At 48.6% G+C, this 24,555-nt stretch overlaps 2 protein-coding genes across 2 annotated transcripts; both read left to right on the top strand.

The window, feature by feature from the left end:
* The first annotated feature begins 2,825 nt into the window (after nt 1-2,825).
* Cenps (centromere protein S) lies at nt 2,826-13,487 on the top strand. Its single transcript, XM_036179186.1, has 5 exons — nt 2,826-2,936; nt 6,143-6,266; nt 6,930-6,963; nt 11,474-11,540; nt 12,988-13,487. The coding sequence occupies exons 1-5, from the start codon at nt 2,886-2,888 to the stop codon at nt 13,123-13,125; spliced, it is 414 nt and encodes a 137-aa protein (XP_036035079.1). The 5' UTR covers nt 2,826-2,885; the 3' UTR covers nt 13,126-13,487.
* Nucleotides 13,488-15,453: 1,966 nt separating this feature from the next.
* Nucleotides 15,454-18,004, top strand: LOC118578329 (cortistatin-like). The gene is made up of 2 exons (XM_036179187.1): nt 15,454-16,598; nt 17,605-18,004. The coding sequence occupies exons 1-2, from the start codon at nt 16,452-16,454 to the stop codon at nt 17,812-17,814; spliced, it is 357 nt and encodes a 118-aa protein (XP_036035080.1). The 5' UTR covers nt 15,454-16,451; the 3' UTR covers nt 17,815-18,004.
* The last annotated feature ends 6,551 nt before the right edge of the window (nt 18,005-24,555 follow it).

Here is a 24,555-nt window from a genome sequence, read left to right as displayed (position 1 = left end):
GTGGTCTTCTCCTCACATAGCACAGCATGGGGTTAGCACAGCATGGCAGGCCGAGGCCACGTGGCTGACTCCACAAGGGACTGTTACCATTCCTTTCCTATGAGGTTTACAGCTTGCCCGTTCTCGGGTTTCCCTTTTAAACACTAATACATCATCCTCAAGTTTCTGTTTGTGTCTTTTTATTTATTTACTTATTAGCGAGAGGGTAGACCTGCTGGCCTGGAATTCAGAGAGATCTGCCCGTCTCTGCCTCCCATGTGCTTGGATTCCACTGGCGTTGTATCACAAATCCTAATTTGTGGTGGTATTGTGTTCCCCAAAATATTGTATGTTTCCCGAAATAAACTTATCTGGGGTCAGAGAGCAGGACGGCCACAATATTAAATATGAGGATAGGCAGTGGTAGCACACGCCTTTAATCCTAGCACTTCAGAGACAGAAATCCCTCTGGATCTCTGAGTTCAAGGCCACATTAGAAACAGCCAGGCTTGGTGACACACGCCTTTAATCCCAGAAATCCAGCCTTTAATCCCAGGGAGTGAAGGCAGAAAATAGAAAGATATATAAGTCGTGAAGACCAGAAACTAGAGCATTTTGGTCAGTTAAGCATTTGGCTGGTTAAGCATTCAGGCTTTGGAGCAGCACAGTTCAGCTGAGAGCCATTGGGATGAGGACACAGAAGTTTGCAGTCTGAGGAAACAAGACCAGCTGAGGAACTGGCGAGGTGAGGTAGCTGTGGCTTGTTCTGCTTCTCTGACCTTCCAGCATTCACCCCAATAACTGGCCTCGGGTTTGATCTTATTAATAAGACTCCTATTAAGATTCCTGTTACACTAATTGGTCTTAATAATAAAAAACCCAGAGTCAAATCAGGGTGAAAGCTGAAAGACCAGAGAAGCAGAGCAGCCACTAGTTCTATCCTCTACAAATCCTCAGCTGAAAGGGCCTGAGCTGTTCCCTCCCCCACCTTATATTCCTCTCCCTGCCCAGCCATATCACTTTCTGTCTCCACCTCCCTAGTGCTGGGATTAAAGGTGTGAGATCCCAAGGGCTGGGATCAAAGGTGTGTGCCACCACTGTATGGCTCTGTTTCTCTTTTAGGATGGATCAATCTTGTATAGCCCAGGGCAGCCTTGAACTCACAGAGATGGGTCTGCCTCTGCCTCTGCCTCCAGAGTGTTGGGACAAAAGGTGTGTGCCACCACTGCCTGGCCTCTATGGCTAACTAGTGGCTAGCTCTGCACTCTGAACTTTAGGCAAGCTTTGTTAGATCACAAACAAAATATCACCTCATAGTATTACCTTTTAATTCTTTTTTTTTTTTTTTCCAAGACAGGGTTTCTCTGTGTAGTCCTGACTGTCCTGGAACTCACTTTGTAGACCAGGCTGGCCTTAAACCCAGACATCAGCCTGCCTTTGCCTGCAAAATGAACTCATTCCTACACCCCTAGACAGCATCACTGCGGTGATGTGTGGTGTCTGTGTGGCAGATGGGTGGCTATGCAGCAGCCCCATCCAATCCTGACTTCAGTGACTTCAGCTGGGCCCTGAAGCAGATGGCGGTGGGGATCTGCCACCATGCAAAGAGCGGGTGCCGTCAGCCAGGGTTGGGTTCGGAGTGTTCCAACAGTGTTGATGATGCTCACAACACAGGGAGACTGCAGAGACCACGGTTGTCTATTTCCCTGTGACCAGCACAAAAAGTGAGGGCCACTCCAAGCGTTGAACACTGGAAGCAGCAAAGGAGTCTTCTGTTCTTGGAACTGAGATGTGAGTGGAGGCCTGAAGGAATGAAGTCAGGAAGGAGGAAGAGAACTGGAGGAGGAAGGAAGATCCACCCTGGGTTCATGTCTCCACCCTTGAAGGCTGGGAATCAAACCTGGGACCTAAGCGTGCTAGTCAAGAGCTCTGCCACTGACTCTTAACTTTTTAGAGATTGGTTTATTTTTATTTTATATGTATATGTGTTTTGCCTACATGCGTGTTGGTGCACTGTGTGTGTGCCTGGTACCCTTGGAGGTCAGAAGAGGGTGTTGAATCCCTTGAAACAGTGATGACAGGCATGAACCACCATGTGGGCGCTGCAAACCAAACCCGGGTCCGCTGCAAGAGCAGCAAGTGTTATTTATTAATTGCTGGGTCATCTCACTACCCATCTCATTATACATTTCAGCATAAGGGAGACTCAACCAGCCTTCATTAGACTCACTCCCTTACCCCTGGCAATGGGAACCGCCAGCTCTGTGGGCTCTGGGGATCCAATTTAGGAAACTAGATTTCAGCGGCAAGCGCTTTTACCCACCAAGCCATCTATACATGCTTGGGATTTCTGTTTTGTTTTTTAGTTTGAGACAGGGACTGTCCGTGTATCCCTGGCTGGTCTTGAACTTGCAGAGATCCACCTGTCTTTGACTCACAAGTGCTGGGATTAAAGAGATGCACCACCACACCCAGAACATACATATTCTTTTAAAAAATTTTATTATTTATGCATGTGTGTATGTGTGCACGCAGGTACCCATGGAGACCAAAGGATGACGTTGTATCTTCTAGAGGTGGGATTACAGGTGCTCTGTGAGCCACCTGATGTGGGTGCTGGATCCCCGGTAAAGCAGCAGGTGCTCTCAACTACTGCTAACCGCCCAGCTATCTCATGCATGTTCTTACAGAAGGTTAAGGAAGTGACAGGCCTTGAGACAGCGTCTAGGGTGCGGCTCTGGGATCACACCAACTCCTGCAAGACCCTTCCGCAAGCCGCCGCCAGGGGGCGCGCGCGGGCAGGAAGGAGGCGCTTCGCGCTTTGACCCTCTGCGCGGCCCGTCGCGGACGTAGGGCGGGAAAGTCTGACTCCACAGCGGACCGCCTGCCGTGGGCGCTCTGCCGTGATGGAGGAGGCGGTGGAGGCCGAGGAGGAGCCGCAGTTCTCTCACCGGCAGGTAGGAAATAACGGGGCCCCAGCAAGGGCAGGACGGCGGGTTCCCGGGAGAGGCAAAGTGCCCACGCCCACCGCCTCGCGTCACTGGGCTGCGAGGCGGGGTGGGAGGTGGGGTGTTCGCGCCCCGGAGCCTGGAGCCGCCTCCCTCCGCTTCTCCCGAGTCCCCGTCTTTCCCAGGGCTGCGAAGGTGGAATGTGGGCGCTAAAGGGAGAAGATGGGCCTTAGCTGGCAGAGTGCTTGCTCAGCATGCGAGGCTGTGGGTTCGAGTCCAGCACCGCACAAACCGGACTTGGCGGTGAACGACTGTGATCCCAGCACTGTGGGGTAGAGGCAGGGGCAAACTTAAGGTCATCATCTTCAGCGACATATCGAGTTCGAGGCCAACCTGGAATACAGGAGACCCTGTCTCAAAAGGAGACTGGGAGTGGGGCGGGGTGAAGGGAGAGAAGACAACCCCACAGAGAGGGGCTGGGGCCGATTCAGAAGCTGAGGCAGGAGGATTATGAGTTTCAGATCAGTTAGGTACCTAGAGAGGACCCTGTCTCAAACGCCAAGAGAGGGCAAGGCGTTTTCTCCTTTGCAAAGTTGGGATAGAAGTAATTACCTCTCGGGGTGGCGGCAGAGCCAATGTTCAGTTGTTTTCATGAATCAGAGCCGCAGGGAGGTGAAGACCAAGACCCAGGTGGCAGTCTTAGCTCGGCATGATGGTGAGCTAAAGCGGGGTCCAGCAGCTGTCTGCCGTGCCCACTGTTATAAGAAATGCAGACACACCGGGCGCCTTTAATCCCAGCACTCGGGAGGCGGAGGCAGGCGGATCTCTGAGTTCGAGGCCAGCCTGGGCTACCAAGTGAGTTCCAGGAAAGGCGCAAAGCTACCGTTGATCCTAGGCCTGGGGAGGCGGAGGCAGGCAGATCTCTGAGTTCCAGGCTAGCAGTTTTACAGGGGGAACCTGTCTAAAAATTAAAATAAAAACCAGATGAGATGACAAGGTCAAGTTCAGGATGGCATAATTCAGTGCCCATCTCCCGCAGACAGGGAAGGATGTTCTGTTTTACATCTTCCCAATAGTTTATCACATTTCAGAAGTTTGTTTAGTTGTTTGGAGACTGGGTCTCCCATTCCTCATGCTGGCCTTGAACTTCTGATCTTCTGCCTCCACCTCCCGAATGCTGGGGTTTCAAAGAGCTCGGAAGTCTAACTTGAATGGAATTCCATTGTTGGATGGACAGTCTGTAGTCAAATGTCTCCATTTGGCCTGAAGATTTAGTTGTGTTTTCTCCTGTGTCTAGGATCAAATCAAGGGTTGGGTTACTTTGGTCTCCTGGGTCTTCACTTTGGTTTTGTTTTGACAGACAGTTTTGAAGAGTTCCCTAAAGGCCAAGGTGGAATGGGGAGCAAGGACTGGGGTCTTTATTATTGTTGTTATATTTATTTATTTTGATGGGGGTGCTGTCAGAGGATAATCACTACAGAGATCCACCTGCTGATGCCTCCCAAGTCCTGGGATTAAAGGCGTGCACCACCATGTCTGGAAGTGGCCTGATTGTGAGGGTCTCTCAAGTAGTCACAGCTGCTCTGTTTGGAGGACAGCACTCTATGACATCTGAAGACAGCTGAGGCAGGCTGAATCCAAGACAACAGCAGGTATCCCCTACGTAGGCAAGATGAGGGTCAACTGCAGAGATAGCCCATGTGGGCAAGGCCAGGCAGCTGAGCTTGGGACCTGTTCCCTAACCCCTCTATCTGCTTAGGCATTAGGCAAGCAGACCCACCCTTTAGAAGATCAAAAGAATCAACCTAGAAGGGAGAAGACCCTAAGGGTCCTCTTCAGGTGTGGGTGGGGGCTTGGAACAGGACACGGATCTTTCTGAACACCTCTGGCTCCTTGAAGTTTTGTCTGCCCCTGTGGGCTGGGCCACCTTCCTTTTTCCATGCTTTAGACCTTGGAGGCTACATCACGAGACTCTAAACTCAAGAGCAGGACTCTGTCCACCTTGTTCCATGCCGTCTACATGCCAAGAATGCTGATTGAGTGGGCACTGGGGTCCTCTGCAGGTACCGCACAGCAGAGAGGCAAATCTGAGCTCACCTTTACAAACCCCTTTAATCAGCACGCATTTACAGCCTCCTCGGAGCCAGGCTTTGCTCTCAGAGTTGAGGCTACTGAGACAAGAAGGCCTGGCGATGTAGTTCAGCAGCAGAGTGCTCACCCGGCATGTACAAGGCCCCGAGTTCGGGGTAGGCCCCCACCTGATCTCTGTCACCCCATCCTGCCCTTCCCAGCCAGTGCATAATTACACTTGGCCTCAGGATCTCCGGGCGATAGAGACGGAAGGAGGCACTCTGTGCAGTCGTGGGGAAGTTATCGTCCATGTTGGGGTGAGACTCCACAGTCCTGTGGCTGCTTTAGGGTCACCCATGTTCTGTAGGTGTCCCCAATAAACACATTGATTCCCCCAAGCTGGGCATGGGTGGGTAGTACTTTGTTTTGCTGGTGCCCTGTGAGGAGGGATAGACATTGGTTTATATCTCCCCAGGGAAGGCGGTCACACAGCCTGGAGAGACCACAGGGCTGCTGCTTAGCTTGCTCTGAGCTTTCCCCTTGGTACATCTGCCTAGGACAGAGAGACTTTTCAGTATTTAAAAGGCTTTCTGAGGTCTAGGGATGTGACTCAGTGGGAGTGTTTGCCTTGATCCCCAGCACGGCCAAAAATAAGAGGGTGATTCCTAGGGGAGAAAGGCTGTTGAGGTGGTCAGGTGGGTAGTCATCATCCTTCCTGGTAGTGTCCTGTCACCTGTGCATGGAGGGCTGAGGCTGCTAGGCACTCGGAACAGAGGGATGGGGCCTTTCTCTCTTTAGCCATTTTGAGGCCACAAACTGGTTTCTCGTTGTACTCCACAGATGGTCCTAGTGAGCAGAGACTGGGCGGACGTAGTTGAAGGTCAGCAAGTGCTCTGTCATTTCTCCTTGCTGACTGTCATAATTTCTTTTCTTTATTTGACCTAAATCCTAACCATTAGCTGGAAAGTCCTATTCCCCCAAGTCACCCTCCAGAGGGTGCCGTTAACTGATGAGTGCACTGAAGAGTCACTCGGCCGTGATGGAAGGGACTGCAGGAATAGGCCGAGCTGCCCCTCTCTTCGGCCTTAACCTTCAGGATTGGCATCTCTTGCTTGCGGCCACTGAAGGACTGGGTTTCTCCGCAGAGACTAAAGGCTGCAGTCCACTACACGGTCGGCTGTCTTTGCGAGGAGGTCGCGTTGGACAGACAGGTGCAGTTCAGCAAGCAGACAGTTGCGGCCATCTCGGAGGCGACTTTCCGACAATGTGGTAGGAGGCCACTGCCTTTCTCTGTGGGGTTTGCCCAGGGGCCAGTGTGGGTGGGCGCTGTGGCATGTCTCACCCCCACACAACCCCTGGCCACAGTCTCCCTATCACCTCGTGGTTGTTAAGATTTGGGTGTTGTGTCGGAAGGATTGTTAGGTTGTCCTGTGTGCCAACACCAGGCATTAGCACCTTGTTTAAACTGCCGTGGTGGCTGGAACATTGGACACTTTTCCATTTCAGTGCTCTGTGACACTTCCGTGCTTTCTGTAGTGTGTGTGACAGCTGAGCCAGTGGTCCTGGCACTTGCTTGATGTGAGAGGAGATTGGTGTCCTTACAAGCTGTAACATGAAGCAGATTTTAAAAGACGGTCCCTAGCCACCAAAGGGACCGTCACAGTTGTAGGAAGAGTGGAGGGTGCTGGGAAGGACAGGGAAGGGCCAGGATTTTAAAAAGCAAACGCCTTTAATCTCAGCACTCGGGAGGCAGAGGCAGGCAGGTCTCTGAGTTCAAGGCCAGCCTGGCCGCAAGAGTTCCAGAACAGCCAGGGCTACACAGAGAAATCCTGTCTTGAGGGATTGCTGAGTTTCTGTGCTGACTAGAAGCCAAGGCTTCTTCTGAAGGTGGAGATAAGCCAGCTGAAATCTATTTTCTTCCCTCTCTTTCAGAAAATTTTGCCAAAGACCTTGAAATGTTTGCCAGGTGGGTAGAAAAGCTGGATGTGTAATTTGAGGTCCATTGACATCACTGCCCCCCATCCGGTGGTGTATTTCAGGAGTTCTGTGACGCCTTGTTTTCTGGGGGCTCGTGGCGGATCACGATGCTGCAAGAATCTAACATCTGCTCTGAACACGTCAGCTCAGATTGTCTGGTATTTCTGAGTCCTCTGAAGGTCTCCCAAGTTATCAAGCTCTCACTGGCAAAGGGCTTGAGTTGCATCTCCAGGGTGTGGAGACTTGGCAGTGTGTGGCTGCCTGTTTTAAAAACCCTTTCTTGGGGATGGTTTGATTGCTCAGGATCTGGGAAGCGCTCGGGGGTCGGTCCCTCATAGTTCCGCAGCCCTGATTGCTTGCAGGTGTAGAGAGAAGGGCAGGCAGGGGCTTTCATTCCGGATTTGCTATGAGAAGGCCATCATCTTTCTGGGAAGGGGGGAGGCCTGCTTTCAGCCTGAGAAGCCTGAGCTCTTCCAGGTGATTTATGTTGGTCTCTTCAATTAGTACCTCAGGTAATTGGAAACCAGTGCTTTTATGCAGCCGTTGGAATGGCTGAGGCTCAAGCTTTTCTTTTGCCTCTGCTCACCTCAGCTTCACAGCCACACTTCTCACCTTGTCCTCTGCACTCTGTTTCTAGGATGAATATTTTCAATGAATTAAAGCAGCGGGTTCCCAGGGGTGCTCTAAATCTTCCCCTTCCCTGTATAGATTGTCAGTCCCTAAAAATGGCTTAGCATCGTCAGCTTGCTGAGAGGGATAAGGTACTATTATGGGATGCTGATGGCTCATTCAGTGCCTCACCCCCAAGTCCCATGAAGTATTTATCACCTTCATTTCCCCTTTCTGTATTAGCTATGGAAGTCAATACGATTTTTCAAAGGTGGTTTTGTTTAGATCTGTGTGGTGGGGCATCCTGTAATCTGGTGCTTGGGGAGTTAAGGCAGGAGGAATGCATGTTCAGGACTGGCCTGGTTCATAGTGAGGCTGCACCAACCATCCAGGAGCTGGGCTGGAGAGGTGACTCGGGGTTAAGAGCAGTTGTTCTTGCAGAGGACCCGAGTTCAATTCCAGACCCACGTGATGGCTCACAACTGTCAACAAGTCCAGTTCCAGGAGTTCCAACACCCTCTTCTTACCTCCTCAGGCATGAGGCACACGTGTGGTACAGAGACATACACATAAAATAAAATTTAAAAATCCAGAACTAGGAGTTAGGATGTAGTTCAGTGACATAAAGATGTGACAGCTTTGGGTTAAATCCCCAGCACGCCAAAATAAATAACGAGGATAATAATAGAAATATTTACTATAAGCTTTTGGATAGTCTGGGTTGTTTGTTTTGGCAGGGGGTTGGACATATTGGGGATTGAATCTAAGGCCTTGTGCTTGGCAGTTGTATGTCCCACCACTGAGCTGCAGATCCGAGCCATCCCCACTCTCTTTCCTACTTTTAGAGGCTTCCTGCACTGTAAAGGATGCCTGCCCTGGTGCCTCTGTCTCTGCTGCCCAAGTGCTGGGATCAAAGGCATTCGTGGGCCACACTGCCCGGTGATAGTGCCCATTTTAAAGAGTGGTTTGTGTAGCCGGGCGGCGGTGGTGGTGGTGCACGCCTTAAATCCCAGCACTTGGGAGGCAGAGCCAGGTGGATCCTATTGGTGAACCTCCATGGGGGTTGGAACTTCCAGGCCAAGGCTGGGATGGCCACCCACTACAGATCTCTGTGAGTTCGAGGCCAGCCTGGGCTACCAAGTGAGTTCCAGGAAAAGGTGCAAAGCTACACAGAGAAACCCTGTCTCGAAAAAAACCCCCAAAAAAGTGGTTTGTGTAGGGAGGGCGGGGGTCTGGGGGTTTGTTTTTGGTTTTGTTTTTTGAGGGAAGTGTTGGGGGAGTGAGTTTGAGATAGTGCCTTACTGTGTAGCCTAGGTCACAAACTAGCAATCCTCCTGCCTCTCCCTCCCAAGTGTTGGGATTACAGGCCTGGGTCACCGTGCTCCTCTCTTCCTGATACAGTGGAGCTTATCTCAAAGACTTCCCTGGCCAATCTTGGCCCTGAAGGTCTTCCTCAAAGGCTAGCTACAGAGTGCTGCAGGTCTGCTCTCGCACCCTGAACCTGGCAGGACAAAGAGTACCCCTTAAAGGGGGTCTCTTTCCTCTCACAGCTCCATGCAGGTCCTCACTGCAGACCCTAATCTAACCTGTGAAATAGCTACACAGGAGGCCAACAGGAGGACCAAGTTCCAGGCCAGCCTGGGCTGAAAAGCAACGCCTGTCTCAAAGAAAAAACAAATCCCAGCCATGTATAAGTACAGGCTTTCAAGGGAGGCAGAGCAGGTGGAGCTCCATGAGAACTACATACCCCGTTCCAGGTTAACCCACACTCCACAGTAAAGCTGTCTTAAAAAAAATTCGGGGTTGGGGATTTAGCTCAGTGGTAGAGCACTTGCCCAGCAAGCACAAGGCCCCGGGTTTGATCCTCAGCTGCAGGGGGGAGGGTATTCTTCCTTGCTAGGTGTGGTAACACACCTTTAATCCTAGCCAGCAGAGGCAGGCAGATCTCTGTGAGTTTGAGGCCAGCCTAATCTACAAAGTGAGTGCCAGGAAAGCCAGGACTATTCAGAGAAACCTGTCTCGAAAAACCACACAAACACACACACACACACACACACACACACACACACACACACACACACACACACAGGTTAAGAGCACTAATTACTCTTGCAGAGGACCCATGTTGGATTCTTTACACCCACATGGTGGCTCGCAACCTTCTGTAACTCCAGTTCCAGAGGATCTGGTGCCCTCGTCTGACCTCTGTGGGTCCTGCATGCATATGGTACATGTCCATGTAACACACACACACACACACACACACACACACACACACACACACACACACACACACGAAGTCTATATAACACTTGTTCCTCCTTTCCTTCAGTAATTGACTAGAGTCGGGACTTCCTGGGGGAGTTTCTGATAGGACAGCAACAGCAGGTGTACAGCATACCTCCTCCTCTAGCTAGGTAGGTGAGGACATTAAAACCAGGCACACATACCACCAGGTACCACACTGAAAAGTAGAGGGTGTCAACTGTGTCGTTTTCTACAAACTCCCATGAATGGTCACTCTGTGAAAAGGCAGCATGCTCATTGGGTTTTGGTTTGTTTTTTCCGAGACAGGGCCTCACTATGTAGCTCTCTGTCCTGAACTCCCTCTGTAGGACTGACCCCAAACTCAGAGATCCATCTGCCTCTGCCTCCCTGAGTGCTGGGACTAAAGGTGCCTGACAACTAATGAGAAGGTTTAAGCCAAGCCTGGTGGCTCACACCTGTAATCTTAGCACTCTGGAGGCCGAGGCAGGAGGATTGCCAGTTTGAGGCCAACCTGGGTCTCAACCCTCTTTAAATCTTGTTTTGCTTTGGTTCTTCGAGACGGGGTTTCTCTGTGTAGCCTTGGCTGGCCTGGAACGCTTGTCTAATCTTAAAGTGTGTGTTCTCATACAAGCACTGTTGTCTGTTATGAGGAAATGACACATGGAGTGTACACATTTAGCAGGGCATTGTATGACTGTGGTCATTAAATGGACTGTAATTGCTGTGTGATTCCATGTTCACCTGAGCGAGCCGACATTCTGTGTGGGCTAATTGGGGCTGACCCCGAGCTCGTTCTTGAGGACACCATGTTCTAGTTCTTGCTGCTTTGTGAAGCTCTTAGGTTAGTCAGAAGCTAGTAATGGTGAAAGCACATATAATCAAGTAATACATGATCTAGTGTAGCGGATGGACGGCCTTAGGTTATCTTCTGTTTTACATGTGTTTTTGTGGATGTACGTGTGTGTCTGTCATCATGAGTGTGGGTGCCCGCAGAGGCCAGAAGAGGACAGTGGGTCTGCTGGAGCTGGAGTGTGATCTACCAGAGGAGATGTTGGGAATTCAAGAGTAAGGAGCAGCCCTCTTTACTAGTGAGGGTTGGAGGAGGACATTGAGGACCTCGGTGCAAGCTCTGAGCAGGAGGCAGAACCAGTTTAAAGGCAGTTCTTTGTTCTACCAGGCTCATGTGTGTGTGGGGGGTGGGAGTAGAGGGGTGGGGGTAAGGGGTGGCGGGTGTTCAGAGCTGGCAGGGAAGGGTTCTAGGAGGAGCTGCTTGTGCTTTGTCTGGGATCAGCCCTGCAGAAGAGCCTCAGGAACCAATGTTGTGGATGTTTTCCCACAGGCGACTGTGACAAAAAGGGTGACTTCAGATGGCTCATCACCCCTTCTTTGCTCTCCAGCACACTGGTTCTCAGGCCCAGTTGACGGATGGCCTCAGTGTCTTCCGTGGAGTTGGTGTCCTGGCTAGGGACATCGATCCTCTTTGTGTCGATGCCTGGGGTTTGAATCGGATGAGATGGGCCACTTAGGCACCCTTGTCTCTCTGAAGTGTGACCATGAACTTTCTGTTTCATCAAAACTGTAATACCAAACATTCTGGTAACTTCTTTCTGCCCTTTCCACAGACATGCAAAAAGAAGCACAGTCACCACTGAAGACGTAAAGCTCTTAGCCAGGCGGAGTAATTCACTGGTGAGAGATGGGGCTCTCTCTTCACCCCCTCCCCACCCGAATACATTATTCCCCATTAATCACTTGAAGGCGTGTAGTCATTCTCCAGGGCACCTTGCATTAAAAACTAGAGATGGTTGAACCATTCAGACCCGCCTGTAATTTATAGTCCCCTTTCATTACGATAGATTTTGCAAAGCCAATTTGAAATTTTCTAATCAGCTCTCTCTGGGTTCCATAATTTACCTTTTTTGTAATATCTCAAAACTTTGGTCCCATATTTCATTTACAGCATGATGTCACAGACTAGTCATGGGTTAGTCCATGGGGATGGTTTCCTTGTGGTGCCCACCCCGCCCCCACCTCATGCTAGGAATTGAAAGTAGAATCTTGCCGGGCAGTGGTGGCGCACGCCTTTAATCCCAGCACTCGGGAGGCAGAGGCAGGCGGATCTCTGTGAGTTCGAGGCCAGCCTGGTCTACAGAGCAAGATCCAGGAAAGGCGCAAAGCTACACAGAGAAACTCTGTCTCCAAAAAAAAAAAGAGTCTTGTGCATGCCAGACAGATGCTGTTCCTCTGCACTGTGGGTCCTGCCTCGTTTTTTTGCTTCTTGTTTTCAAGTTTACTATTTTATTTTCTGTGTCTGATTGTTTGGTCTACATGTGTGCATGTCTACCATGTGCATGTCTGGTGCCCTTAGAGGTTAGAAGAGGGTCTCAGATTCCCTGGAACTGGAGTTAACAGGTGGTTGTGAGCCACAGTGTAGGTGCTGGGAATCAAAACTGAGTCACCGTGGACTTGGTCCTTGTCACCTTGAGAGTAACAAGTGCTGTTAACCACTGAGCCGTCTCTCCAGCCCCGTTTCTTGTTTTGAGACAAAACAAGGGTCATGCTGAATATACAGGCTAGTCTTGAGCTTGACTTTTAGCCTAGGTAGGCTTTGAACATGAGACTCTCCTCCTGTGTCAGCCAACATCCCGGTAGCCTAGATTACAGGTGTGCCCCCCAGGCCCAGCCATACCCGCAGTTCTGATGGGCCTGGGATAGATAGATGGAAGCCTGAAAGGTTGGTTATGCAGAAGAGAGTACAATTTCTGTTTTTTCACATCGAAGAAATCATTTTGACCAAGCTGTAATTTTCTAGGTGAAGACACTTAGAGGTGCCAGGGTCACCTGTCTGTGGCTGATGGCAGACCTAGAATATTGTAACCCTTCCAGGACTCAGACTTTCTATGATGTCCTTTCCACAAGAGCAGGGATTTGACTCTGAACTGTGTCCATCTCCATTTTTAGGACAGTTTTAGTGCTAATAAATAGTTCAGTCAATGAATTTCCACCCAGTTCTTCTGGAATATTGGAGAAGGCATAAGTTATTGTGGTTATTTTTAGGTTTATAAAATAGTTTATGGACAGGTTTAAAGACTTTTTAAAATTTAAAAATATATTTTACTTTTTTGTATATATGTAGCTAAAATACATCACAGAGAAAAATGAAGAGATTGCTCAGCTTAACCTAGAGCGAAAGGCCAAGAAGAAAAGGAAGCTGGAGGATGAAAACAGGGACTACAGGGAGCCTGATGCTGAAGTGGTGAGCACTGAGAGTTAAGTCCTGGCCGCCTGGGAACTGCAGCTCCAGCTCAAAGAAGTGTGCGGGATTCCCGCCAAGGGCAGTCTGAGGAATGAGTAGAGATGTTTAAACAAACAAGTGGCTGGGCGGCTCTTCATGCTGCCTGCTTCAGGACATTTGATGCAGCTTAAAAGAGCCAGAAGCTCCTGCAAAGCTATCCTCATGCTTCCCTCAGCAGGGGAAAGGCTGGTGTTTGGATGGCACACTGTGACCTAAGGCTGAGGTGGATGACGTGTTCACAATTAGACATGCTGGGTGTTTGGGGATAAGTGTAGTCCTTCACTGTTTATTTCCAGGCCAGATGACAGTCTCTGAATAGTGAATAAAGCTGTGTTTACTCAGCTCTGGTTACTAAGGTTCTTTCAGACCCATGGGTCCTTGATCATCGGTGAAAGATGTTTTTGGGGATGGAGTTCTTTTCTCTCTCTCTCTCTCTCTCTCTCTCTCTCTCTCTCTCTCTCTCTCTCTCTATCTCTCTTTCAAGAGTTATTTATTGCCTGCATGTATCCCTGCAGGCCAGAAGAGGGTACCAAATCTCATTGTAGATGGTTGGGAGCCACCATGTGGTTTCTGGGAATTGAACTCAGGACCTCGGAGAGCAGCGAGTGCTCTTAACCTCTCTCCAGCCCCAGGAATGGAATTTTACTCTTTAACAGTGATTTTCTTCAGATACACAGCTTTGTGTGACTTCTCTAGCAATTTTGTGATTAAGCCTTGGCTTTCCTGAACAGAAGTTTGCTTGAGGGGGAGAATCTGGAGCCTCAGTGTGAAACACTTGTGTTACTGAGAGCTAGTGTCCCAGGGACTGCATAGAAAGGGGCCTGCTCTTTTCCTTACAGAGTGGTAGGGTGCAGAGGATTGCCTGGGGCCAGCAAGATAGCTCAGTGGGTAAAGTCATTTGCCAAACATGATGACCTGAGTTTAGTCTCATGCTGGAAGAGACAGCTGACTCCTAGAAGTTGAGAAGGGGATGATCTTTCAGAAGCAGCTGTCTATCCCCACCTCAGTTTGTTTTAGGCATGAGCCTTCCTTGAATCTTGGTTATTGGGTTATTGTTGAAAGTTTTTGCTCTTTTTTGAGGGGGCCTGCCACCCAGCTCACAAATCACACATGAAGACTTATTCTTAATTATTAATGCCCTGCCTTAGCTTGACTTGTTTCTAGCCAGCTTTTATTAACTTTAAATTATCCCGTCTATCTTTTGCCTCTGGGCTTTTCTTTTCCTATTCCTGTATACTTTTCTTTGTTCTTACTCTGTGGCTTGCTGGGTGGCTGGCCCCTGGAGTCCTCCTCCTGCTCTGGCTCCTAGATCTTAGATCTCTCTTTCCAGTTTTTTCCCTCTGTATATACTCTCTGCCTGCCAGCCAGCCTTGCCTATCCTTTCTCCTGCCTCGCTAGTGGCCGTTCATCTCTTTATTAGACATCAGGTGTTTTAGACAGTAACACAGCTTCACAGAGTTAAACAAATGCAACATAAACAAAAGTAACATGTTTTAAAATATTCTGCTACACTTGGTGGTCTCTAGTGGTCTAAGATGGGTTTTTAGGTCTGTCTGGCTATGAGGGGTTTGTGCATTTGTCCCCACAATTCTGAACTGAGGGCCCATGAGGAGCCGGGAGGTGGCCCAGCACTTTGTCACTGTCCTTGGGAAGAGGTGGTCTCTCCGACTAGAGAGATGGCTCAGAGGTTAAGAGCACCAACTGCTCTTCCAGAGGTCCTGAGTTCAATTCCCAGCACCCACATGGTGGCTCACAACCATCTGTAATGAGATCTGGCGCCCTCTTCTGTATAGATAATAAATAAATAATTCTTTAAAAAAAAGAGGTGGTCTCTCGGATGTTGACTGTTAACTGCACCAAAAAGGCATCTTACCCTTGGTACATCTCTATCCACACACAGTCTTAATTTAAACAAAGGTGTCTGACTTGGGGAGGCCATGGGTATGCTACAGCATGAGCGTGCAGGTCAGCAGCAGACAGGTTTGTTGAAGAAGCAGCGTGTTCTCGCCTTTCCCCATATATGGGTTCTAGGGATAGCGCTCAGGTTATCTCGTTTGTATGTTGAGTGCTTTACCCACTGAGCCATCCTGCTGATCCCATAAACATTGTGATTCTGTTATGTAGCCCTGGCTGTCCTGGATTTCACTATGTAGACCAGGCTAGTCTTGAACTCACAAGAGTTCCACCTACCTCTGCCTCCCAAGTGTTGGCCATTCCCTTTTTGGATCAAAGTAATAAGCACCGCCAATCTTAGAATAAGGTATATATTTCTAAGTGCTGGGATTAAAGGTATGTGTCAACATGTATGGTCCTTATTTTTTTTAAATATTACCTTACCTACACACACACACATCTGCTATGGTATGCATACTCATATGACAATTTGAGAGAATCAGTTCTCTCCTACCATGCTGGTTACAGGGGATTGACAGGTCATCCATCAGGCTTGGCCACGGACTCAGCTGCTGAACCATCCAACTGGCCTAATTTAAAAAAGTGTGCTGTTTGCTAACATGAGGAGTTTGGAAAGCCTTAGGCCAGGAACTGTGCTAGAGGTGCAGAAGTCAGCGCTTGACACGTGTCACCAGGATGCTGTCTTCTACATCAGCATCATCACTTCAGTGAGTTGAAGGCCTGGCTGAAGAACCAGGGTTTGGCCCGGGCAGAGGGTAGTGGGCAGTGCTGGGACAAGCTCTTGGTTCATCCTTGTGATTTGCGAAACATTGGTGCTGTCCTGTGTCCCTGAGTCTTCACTGCACCCAGTTTCTTTTGTCTATAACAGATTCAGACATACTTCATTTTTGGTGCTGGGGGCAGGACCCAGAGCCTCACACATGACAGGTACGAGCTGTGCTGAGCTGCATCCCAGCACTCAGCCTTGCTTCACATGGGTAAGATCCCACACTTCAGGCTCTTAACCCAAACCTAATTTCCTATTATGTTAAATCACTTGGCTTTGTTCTCATGGCTTCCTGCTTGCTCGAGGCACAATTGCAAGGAAGCAGAGCTTGCTCACAGCGAGTTTGCACGTGCGAGTGCGCACGTGTTCTAAAATAAGAGCGGATTCACTCTCAGTACAGGAAAAGTCCCGAGTCTCTAATTAAGGGGCTAAATCCAACCTCACAAATGTTTGTGTGAGAACTGATTGCTCCGGCTTGTGCGTCACTGCATGAGTGTGGAGAAGCATGCAAGTTTTCAATGGACGTGTGCAGACCCCAAAACAGCTGGCGCTGCAGCTTAAAATACCAAGGCTCCAAAGAAAGACCCTCATCCACAGAGCACTGACTTGAGGACTGCCAAAGAGGATGGGTGGCTGCAGCACCAGAGGCAAGTGGCTGTCAGCCTTCGGGCTGCTGCTGCTCTGGGGGACTGCAGCCACTGCGCTTCCCCTGGAGAGTGGTGGTCCCCCTGGCCAGGACAGTGTGGTGAGGACAGTCCCCGTTCTTGCACAGGTAGGCTGCTGTTTGTCTCTCTTCCTGGCATTCTGACCACCCAGTGAATTTCTTGCATTTGTGCATGTGTGTGTGTGTTTGTGTGTGTACACACACATGTGTGTGCGACCCCAGGATGCTACAATGTCCCATTCAGACCACTGGTCTTCCCTTTGCCCTCACTGTCCTAGCCTGTGTCTGTTCAGGGGCTCCTTCCTCTCTCTCTGTGGGTGTCTGCTTTGGCTAGACTTTTAGATGTCACAGTGCATTTGTAGTCTAACCCCTGCAAGTATTATTGGTCACAGACTCGGAGAGCCTTAATTTATATACATAGCTATACGCACCCGCTCACATTAACCATGGTGTAAATTTCTAATTTCATCAAATGATTTACTTTCTTTTTCTCAGTTTTGAAAAAGTTCCAAGAAAGAGTACATAAAGTTGACCATTAGAAACGGATTTTTCTCTGAAATTACCAGATGAGTTGCAGGCGGGTCATTTATCATCACAGTACTCCTAGAAGCTTCCCAAGGAGTTTGAAAGACCAGACTTCAGCAGTCTCAGTCTGTTTGGGTTTTTGAACACTCAGAAGGATGTCTGAAGATGGAAACCAGTTAGATGAGCCTGTCTGCCTAGGGCGTATGAGCTGTCAGTCAGTCACTTTAGCAGATTTCCTAGTCTCATAGCTTAGGACCTCAGCAAAGATGATAAAGTAGAGCTAGCAGTTCACTGATCCATATTTTGAGACAAGGTTTCACTCTGTAGCCCTAGCTAGTCCCAAACTCAGTAATCTACTTGCCTTTCCCCGGTGCTGAGGAAGGCCTGTGCTACCATGCCTGGCAAAATGAGCAATTCTTTTTAATTTGTCTGTTTTCCTCTGCAGAGCCGTCTCTCTAAGATTGTTCAGACTGAGTTGAGGGAGAGGTCTTTGTTAAGGAGCAGCTTGCTTTCTGGGAGGGAGGGCGGGCATCTAGTGCTGAGTGAGTCCAGGCCTGGCTTACTCTCCCTTGTCCTTCTCTGGAAACAGGAAGCTGCAGAAGGGAAGAGGAACGGCCTCCTGACTTTCCTTGCCTGGTGGCACGGTTGGACCTCCCAAGCCAGCTCCAGCGCCCTCCTCGGAGGGGATGCCAGTGAGGTGCCTAAGTGGCAGGAAAGCCCACCTCTCCAGCAGCCCCCACACCGGGATAAAAAGCCTTGCAAGAATTTCTTCTGGAAAACCTTCTCCTCTTGCAAGTAACCCCACCCTGGCCAAGCCACCCTGTGAAATGCAACCAGTCTGAAAGGATGTCAGGCAACATGGAGCTTTCTCCTTAATTGAGCTTTTCTTCCCACGCCATGTGAAAATTATTAAATTTTAGTAATGGCCACTACCCATATAGGTGAAGTAAGGAACTGGAAATCCAAAGAGAACCCTCTAAATAAAAATTTTGGTGGTACTTGCCAAAGTGTATCTAGCAGGACCATTGGGTTTTCATCCTGGTGCTGGGAGGTGAGGGCTTGTCTTTGCTCAGTTGAAAACAGCTTAAAGCCGTGTGTGTGTGTGTGTGTGTGTGTGTGTGTGTGTGTGTGTAAACATAATTTCTTTTGGACAAGGTGTGTAAGCGCAGGCTAGCTTCAAACTTCTTGTGAAGCCAAGAATGACCTTGAAATGATCCTCCTGCCTCTACCTCTCAAGTGCTGGGATTATGCCCAGCTCAAGGCTGCATATGTAAGAGTTCAAAACAGCATCTTCAGTTTATTTTGGGCTTTTGAAGATCGGATCTTACATATAGCCACTTGGCCTTGAACTCACAACGTGTCTTCATTTCCTGAGTGCTGGCATTAGTGTGCGCCATTACAGCTGTCTTCCGGTCTGTTTTTACTGTGATATCTCCCCAGCCTGAGGCTGTAACTCGGCAGAGTGCTTACCTGGCAGCCACAGGGCCCTGCATCTGATCTTCAGCACTGTGAACTTCACAAGCAAGTTGGCAATGCTGCTCGAGGAGCACAGTGATTAGTCCTCATATTTTAGCTAAAATTAATTTTAAAATTAATGTTATGCTATTAAGCTGACACCATGCTGACATGCTTATAAAAGTTATATTCAAATTCGTTATACAGCAGTTTTAATTAGAAATATTAATTTGTTACATTCCTTTTCCCTGATTGTTTTACTCTGTGAAGAAAGACTAAGAAAAGCATCACTCTGAGCAACGCTGCTTCCACCCAGCCTGCTCCACTTAGCTTTTGGAGGCGGGGTCACTGTTTAGCCTTGGCTGGCCTGCGACTTGGTACGAGGACCAGGGTGGCCTCCAATTCACATTGATCCACTTATTTCTGTGTCTCACATCCTGGGACTTGGGGTATGTACCACTATGCCTGGCTTGCTTGACTTCTGAGACAGTTACCCCCAAATCCAGTATCCATATGAATGAGAAAAGGAAAAAGGACTGCTTCTAGGTACAGTGGAGAAGAAAGTTTATTGTCTATGAAACCGAGAGCACAGCCAGAGGCAGGGACATCTGGGCAAATCCAGAGTGTACGTGAGCTACATGTGGGGAGATGGGGGGAGGGTGGGTAACCAAATGTCTGGATTATAAAGGAAAGAGCCTCTGGGGAGGGCAGCTGTGCCAGCCATACCCTGTAACAGGTAGGGACTGAGGGATGCTGGGAGAACCTGGCAGCCAGATCTACTCTGATGTGTTAAATAGGCACCTCAGCTGTTTGTCCTGGGCTTGAAACGTAACACAAATTTGTCCAGTGAAATACTTTATGCACAGTCGCCACAATAGCTTTTCATTTTCATCTCCAGTGAAAATGAAATAGCGTTAGATGGAAGACAGTTCTGTTTTCGATGATATAAAACAGCAACCACTGAGCCCCTAGTGGAGCAAGATTTTGCTCTTCCCCAAGGAAGCTGGGGGCAAATTGCTCTTTCCAAATTTAACATGTTTTAATTCTCCCCAATGGCACCGAAATCCTTTCTGGTTATGCATACTTTTAACTGTTGAGCCAAAGACATTAAGAGAAACACCAAGTGCAAAGGTTCTAGACGCTGAACTCTTTGTCACCGTGTGCATGTGGTGTCAGGACAACTGCAGACAGCTGCTCCCCAGCCCACCATGTCCCAGGGAGGAAGCTGGGGCCATCAGGCTTGGGGCCTTTACTCACTGAGTCATCTTGCAGACTACCAAGAAGGGCCATGGCAGGTTTAGGGCTGTAGTCACAGCCCTCGGGAGGCTGAGACACAAAAAGGATTGCTGTGAGTTCAGAGTGAACCCCTGACTTAACCTCCTCCCTCTTCAAAAGACTCTGGCAATGGGCTGAGGGCCACTGCAGTGGGTAGATCTTTTGGTGTGTGGAGAGAGACTGGGACTCAATTCCCTAGGTGCTAAACTCAGAGCTTACACATCTACGTCTAGAATTACATAAGATTGGGCCTAAAATGGGGAAAGGCCCAATGCTGGCTGGAGATGCCCGAGTTTCACCCTCTTCTTAAGACGCCAGGGAGCAGACTCCAGCTGTGACTGCTGACTTGGCTCTGTGGTCCTCAGAGCTGAGCTCGGTCATAATTACTAGCTGAGGACAGCAACGTGATGGGAGAGGCAGCTGCATCATGCTTCTGCACAGCAGCCTTGCACCCCAGTGCTGGGGTCAGTGTACTGCTGGGAGATATCTGTCTGGAAGGCCAGATAGTCTCCAGAAACTGCTCTTTGATGTTTTTTCTAAAGGAAGGGTGTACTAGTGTTTTAAATTCACCTGGAGTCTTCACTACATCGTCCTTAAGGCTATGGACTTCACCTTAACTATGCCCCATTGGAGGACAATAAAGCTAATGATCCTGCTAGGCAGTCTGTTAGAACCAGCTACCTAAGTTCAGGGGACTTTGTTAGTTGGCATCAGCAGTGTGTTAGAGTGTGTGGTGGTTTGGATGTAACTGGTCCCCATAAACTCAGGGAGCGGCACTATTAGGAGGTGTGGCTTTGTTGGAGTGGGTATGGCCTTGTTGGACAAAGTGTATCACTGTGAGGGTGGGCTTTGAGGTTTCCTATGTTCAGGATACCGTCCATTGTCTCAGTTGACTTCCTGTTGCCTGCACTATGCAGACCTCTCAGCTACTCCAGCACCATGTCTGCCTGCATGCCACCATGATAATGGACTGAACCTCTGAAACCGTAAGTGAGCCATCCCAATTGAATGTTTTCCTTTAAAAGAGTTGCCATGGTTACGGTGTCTCGTCACAGCAATAGAAACCCTAACTAAGACAGGATGGATTACTATGTTCGTGATTAATAAGGTAGGGGATAAGCAAGTACTTGCACTCATGACAACCTGAGTTTGGATCCCTGGTACCCATGTGAAAAAAAAGCCAAAAGTAGTATATACTTGTGACCTGACCCCAGTGTTGGGGTCAGAGGCAGACCTTGGGAGTTCAATGACTAGCTAATGTGGCTGAAATGGTCAGCTTAAGGTTCAGTGAGAGACTCTCTCAAATGAGTTTGGCCTCTTACCCACATGAGTTGCTACACCTGGATCCACACACATATATACTACACACACACAAATAAAGAAAAAAGAAAAATCATAAAGGGTAAACAGGTAATTCCCTGCATTAGGATTTGAGTATACTTTCTTAGAGTACACTTTTTTTTTTTTTTTTTTTTTTTGAGACAGGATCTATGTAGTCCTGGCCATCTTGGAAATCATTATGTAGACCAGGCTGGCCTCAAGCTCAAAGAGATCCTTCTGCCCCTGCCTTCTGAGTGCTGGGATTAAAGACATGTGCTACCACACCAGCTTAGAGCATACCTTTCTATAGCTGGTACAGTCAAGGTATGGCCAAGGCCAACAAGACCTGGACAAGTTGGAGTCATTCAGATTCTAATGTTTGGCATCAGCTGTTGAGAAGGAATCAAGGGTAACAGTCCATAAATCCCTCCATAGGGCTTGTATTGGGGGTAACAGCAGGGGGTGACAGGCTTTGGAGCCTTGAACCAGTAAACTCAAGGGACACACTTAAACAACTTGCTATAAGCAGCGCCTGCCAATGGCACATTTCACATCTTAACAGTGGCTTCAGAGAGGGATGGCTTCCATGGGAACAAACCAAGAAAGCAAGCATCTAGTTATTTAGTAGAAGGAACACCCTCTTTCTAGATGGAGAAGGAAGGAGCAGCCAAGCAACCCATTATAACTTCTTTGTATTTGAGCATCTTATGTCCCTGTGGTGGTTTGAAGATGTCCCCTGTAAGTCTCACGCATCTGAATAGTTGGTCCCCAGTTGGTGGGTGTTTGGAGAGGATGAGGAGGAAGTATTTCATTTGGGAGGGGTGAAGTTTCAAAGGACTCTTTCTGCTCTGTGGTTCGAGACGTGCACTCTCAGGTGTCCCTGTGGCCATGCCTTGGTGCTCATCGTGGACTCTTAACCACCTGGAGCTGTAAATCCAATTAAGCTTTTGTTTTTTTTACATTTATTTTGTGTATGGGTGTTTTGTCTGCACAAGTGTCTATGCACCATGTGTCTGGCTGAGGCCAGAAGATGAAACACAGCCATGGAACTGGAGTGACAGACACTTGTGAACCACCATGTGGTGTCGGGAATCCAACCCAAGTCCTCTCTAAGAACCAATGCTCGTAAACTGCTGAGCCATCTTTCCAGCCCCTGAACTCTCTCTCATACACTGCCTTAGTCACGGCACTTCATCACGGCAATGGAAAAGTAACAGTTACCGGGCTGACCTTGAACTCACTACGTCGTGAGCGTCTGGCTTTCCTGCCTTTGTGCTTCACCAGACCACTCCAGGCAAGCATTCCTGTCGGCTAAGCTACCTCCCCCAAGCCCCTGCAACTTTTTATAAGGCTAATAAGGGCAGTAGTTTTCTCTAGGTGTGGTAGTGAATGTCTGTAATCCCAGCACTCGGGAGGCTGATGCAGGAGGATTCCTCAAGTTCCAGGCTAGCCTGGGCTATATGGTAAGACCTGCCTCAAAAACAACCTAACAAACAAACAAATGAAGAATTTTATTGAATTATTTTTGGTTTTTCAAGACAGGGTTTCTCTGTGTACCTTTGGCTGTCCTGGAACTCACTGTGGAGGCCAATGACCTTGAACTCAGAGATCCACTTGCCTCTGCCTTCCAAGTGCTGGGATTAAAGGCGTGTGCCACCACACCTAGCCCCAAGTTTCTTAAAAACCACAGGTAGAGGCCATTAAAAAGGCTCAGCAGGTACAGGCACCTGCTGCCAATCTTGACAAGCTGAGTTTGACTCTTAGGACCCACTTGGTGGAAAAAGAGAGCTGACTCAAGTTTATCTCTACATATATTCCATGGTCCATGTGCTGAAACACACACACACAAAATAAAATGTAACTTTAAAGTATTTGAAAAGGGGAGTGGAGAGATGGCTCAGTGGTTAAGATCGGATATTGTTCTTGAGGACCTTAGGTCAGTTCCCAGTATCATATCAGGTAGCTCATGCTGCCTTTAACCATACCCAGGGAAATCTGATGCTTCTGATCTCCGAGGTCACCTGTGAGCTCTCTCGAGCGCACACACACACACACACACACACACACACACACACACACACACACCTTCCCATAATTAAAACTTTAAAAAATATATAAAAGAAAAACAATAAAAACACAACGTAAGGCCGGCACAGTGGTGCACACCTTTAATCCCAGCACTCAGGAGGCAGAGGCAGGAGGATCTGAGTCAAGGCCAGTGTGGTCTACAAAGTTAGTTCTAGAACAGCTCTGTTACAGAAAAACCCTGTCCTGAAAAAACACCCCCCCCAAAAAAACAAAACAAAACTAAACTAAAAAACACAGCAGCGGGGCAGTGATGGTGCACGCCTTTAATCCCAGCACTTGGGAGGCAGAGGCAGGTGGATCTCTGTGAGTTCGAGGCCAGCCTGGGCTACAGAGCTAGTCCAGGATAGGCTCCAAAGCTACAGAGAAACCCTGTCTTGAAAAACCAAAAGCAAACAAACAAACAAAAAAACTGAAACAAACAAACAAACAAAAACAGCATAAGATCCTGCCCCCCCAAAAAAACAAATGTATGAAACCCTACAATTATAATAGACAAATCTGAAGAAACAAAATGCACAGCTAATTAGGAACTGAATGGCTAAATAGTCTAGTGAGTAAGGACTCAGTAATAACTCTTGTAATGAACGCAATATATATATTTTAAAGATGACTATTAGTCCTTTCTCTCTGGAAAATGAAAAATCGGCTCATTTCCTTCTCTTGCTTTTACCCAGAAATTAAAGGTTGGTAAGTGGTAATTAGCAGAGCTCCCGTCAAAGCTGATTGCCTCATGGGGCCTGACATTTTGACTGGAGCCGAAAGAATGGAGTAAGGTTAATGGAGAGATCATGAGTCCCTGCTTGGCATGGGCATTCTTTTCTCCTACCAGGACAGGCAGGCCTCACTCAGCCTGTTTTGGAGTGTATTGGCAGTTGGCCGTATTTCCCTTCCAGAAGGCCAGGCCCCACCGTGGTGTGGGGCAGGTGAATGGTATGGGCTGAACTATGTTTTACAACTGCTCTTACCCCATCACTGGGGCAGAGCTTCCTTTATAGACTCACTGACAGTGACCCTGGGACAAGAAAGGGACCACGCCCCTCCCATGTGAGGGACTACACTTCCTCACATGACATTTCATGTAATCTCTTCAACCTTGGGGCTCTAGTACCTAGTGTCCTGGTCTGGTGAGATGACCCAGCCATCAAAGGTGCTGAGTGAGTAAGCCTGATGAATTAAGCTTGATCTCTTGAACTCACATGTGTACCCTGGTACCCACGATGCCTGCATCTACTTCACATCACACACACACACACACACACACACACACACACACACACACACACAATATTAAAAAGATGGGGGAGGGGGCTAGAGAGATGCCTAAGCAGTTAAAAGCACTGGTTGCTCTTGAGGATCTGAGTTTGACTCCCAGTACCTACATGGTAGCTCACAATCATCCACA

This window comes from Onychomys torridus, chromosome 2, assembly GCF_903995425.1.
Source record: "Onychomys torridus chromosome 2, mOncTor1.1, whole genome shotgun sequence".
Lineage (NCBI taxonomy): Eukaryota > Metazoa > Chordata > Mammalia > Rodentia > Cricetidae > Onychomys > Onychomys torridus.
The sequence above is the reverse complement of the archived record's forward strand: the minus strand, read 5'-3'. Positions and strand labels throughout refer to the sequence as shown.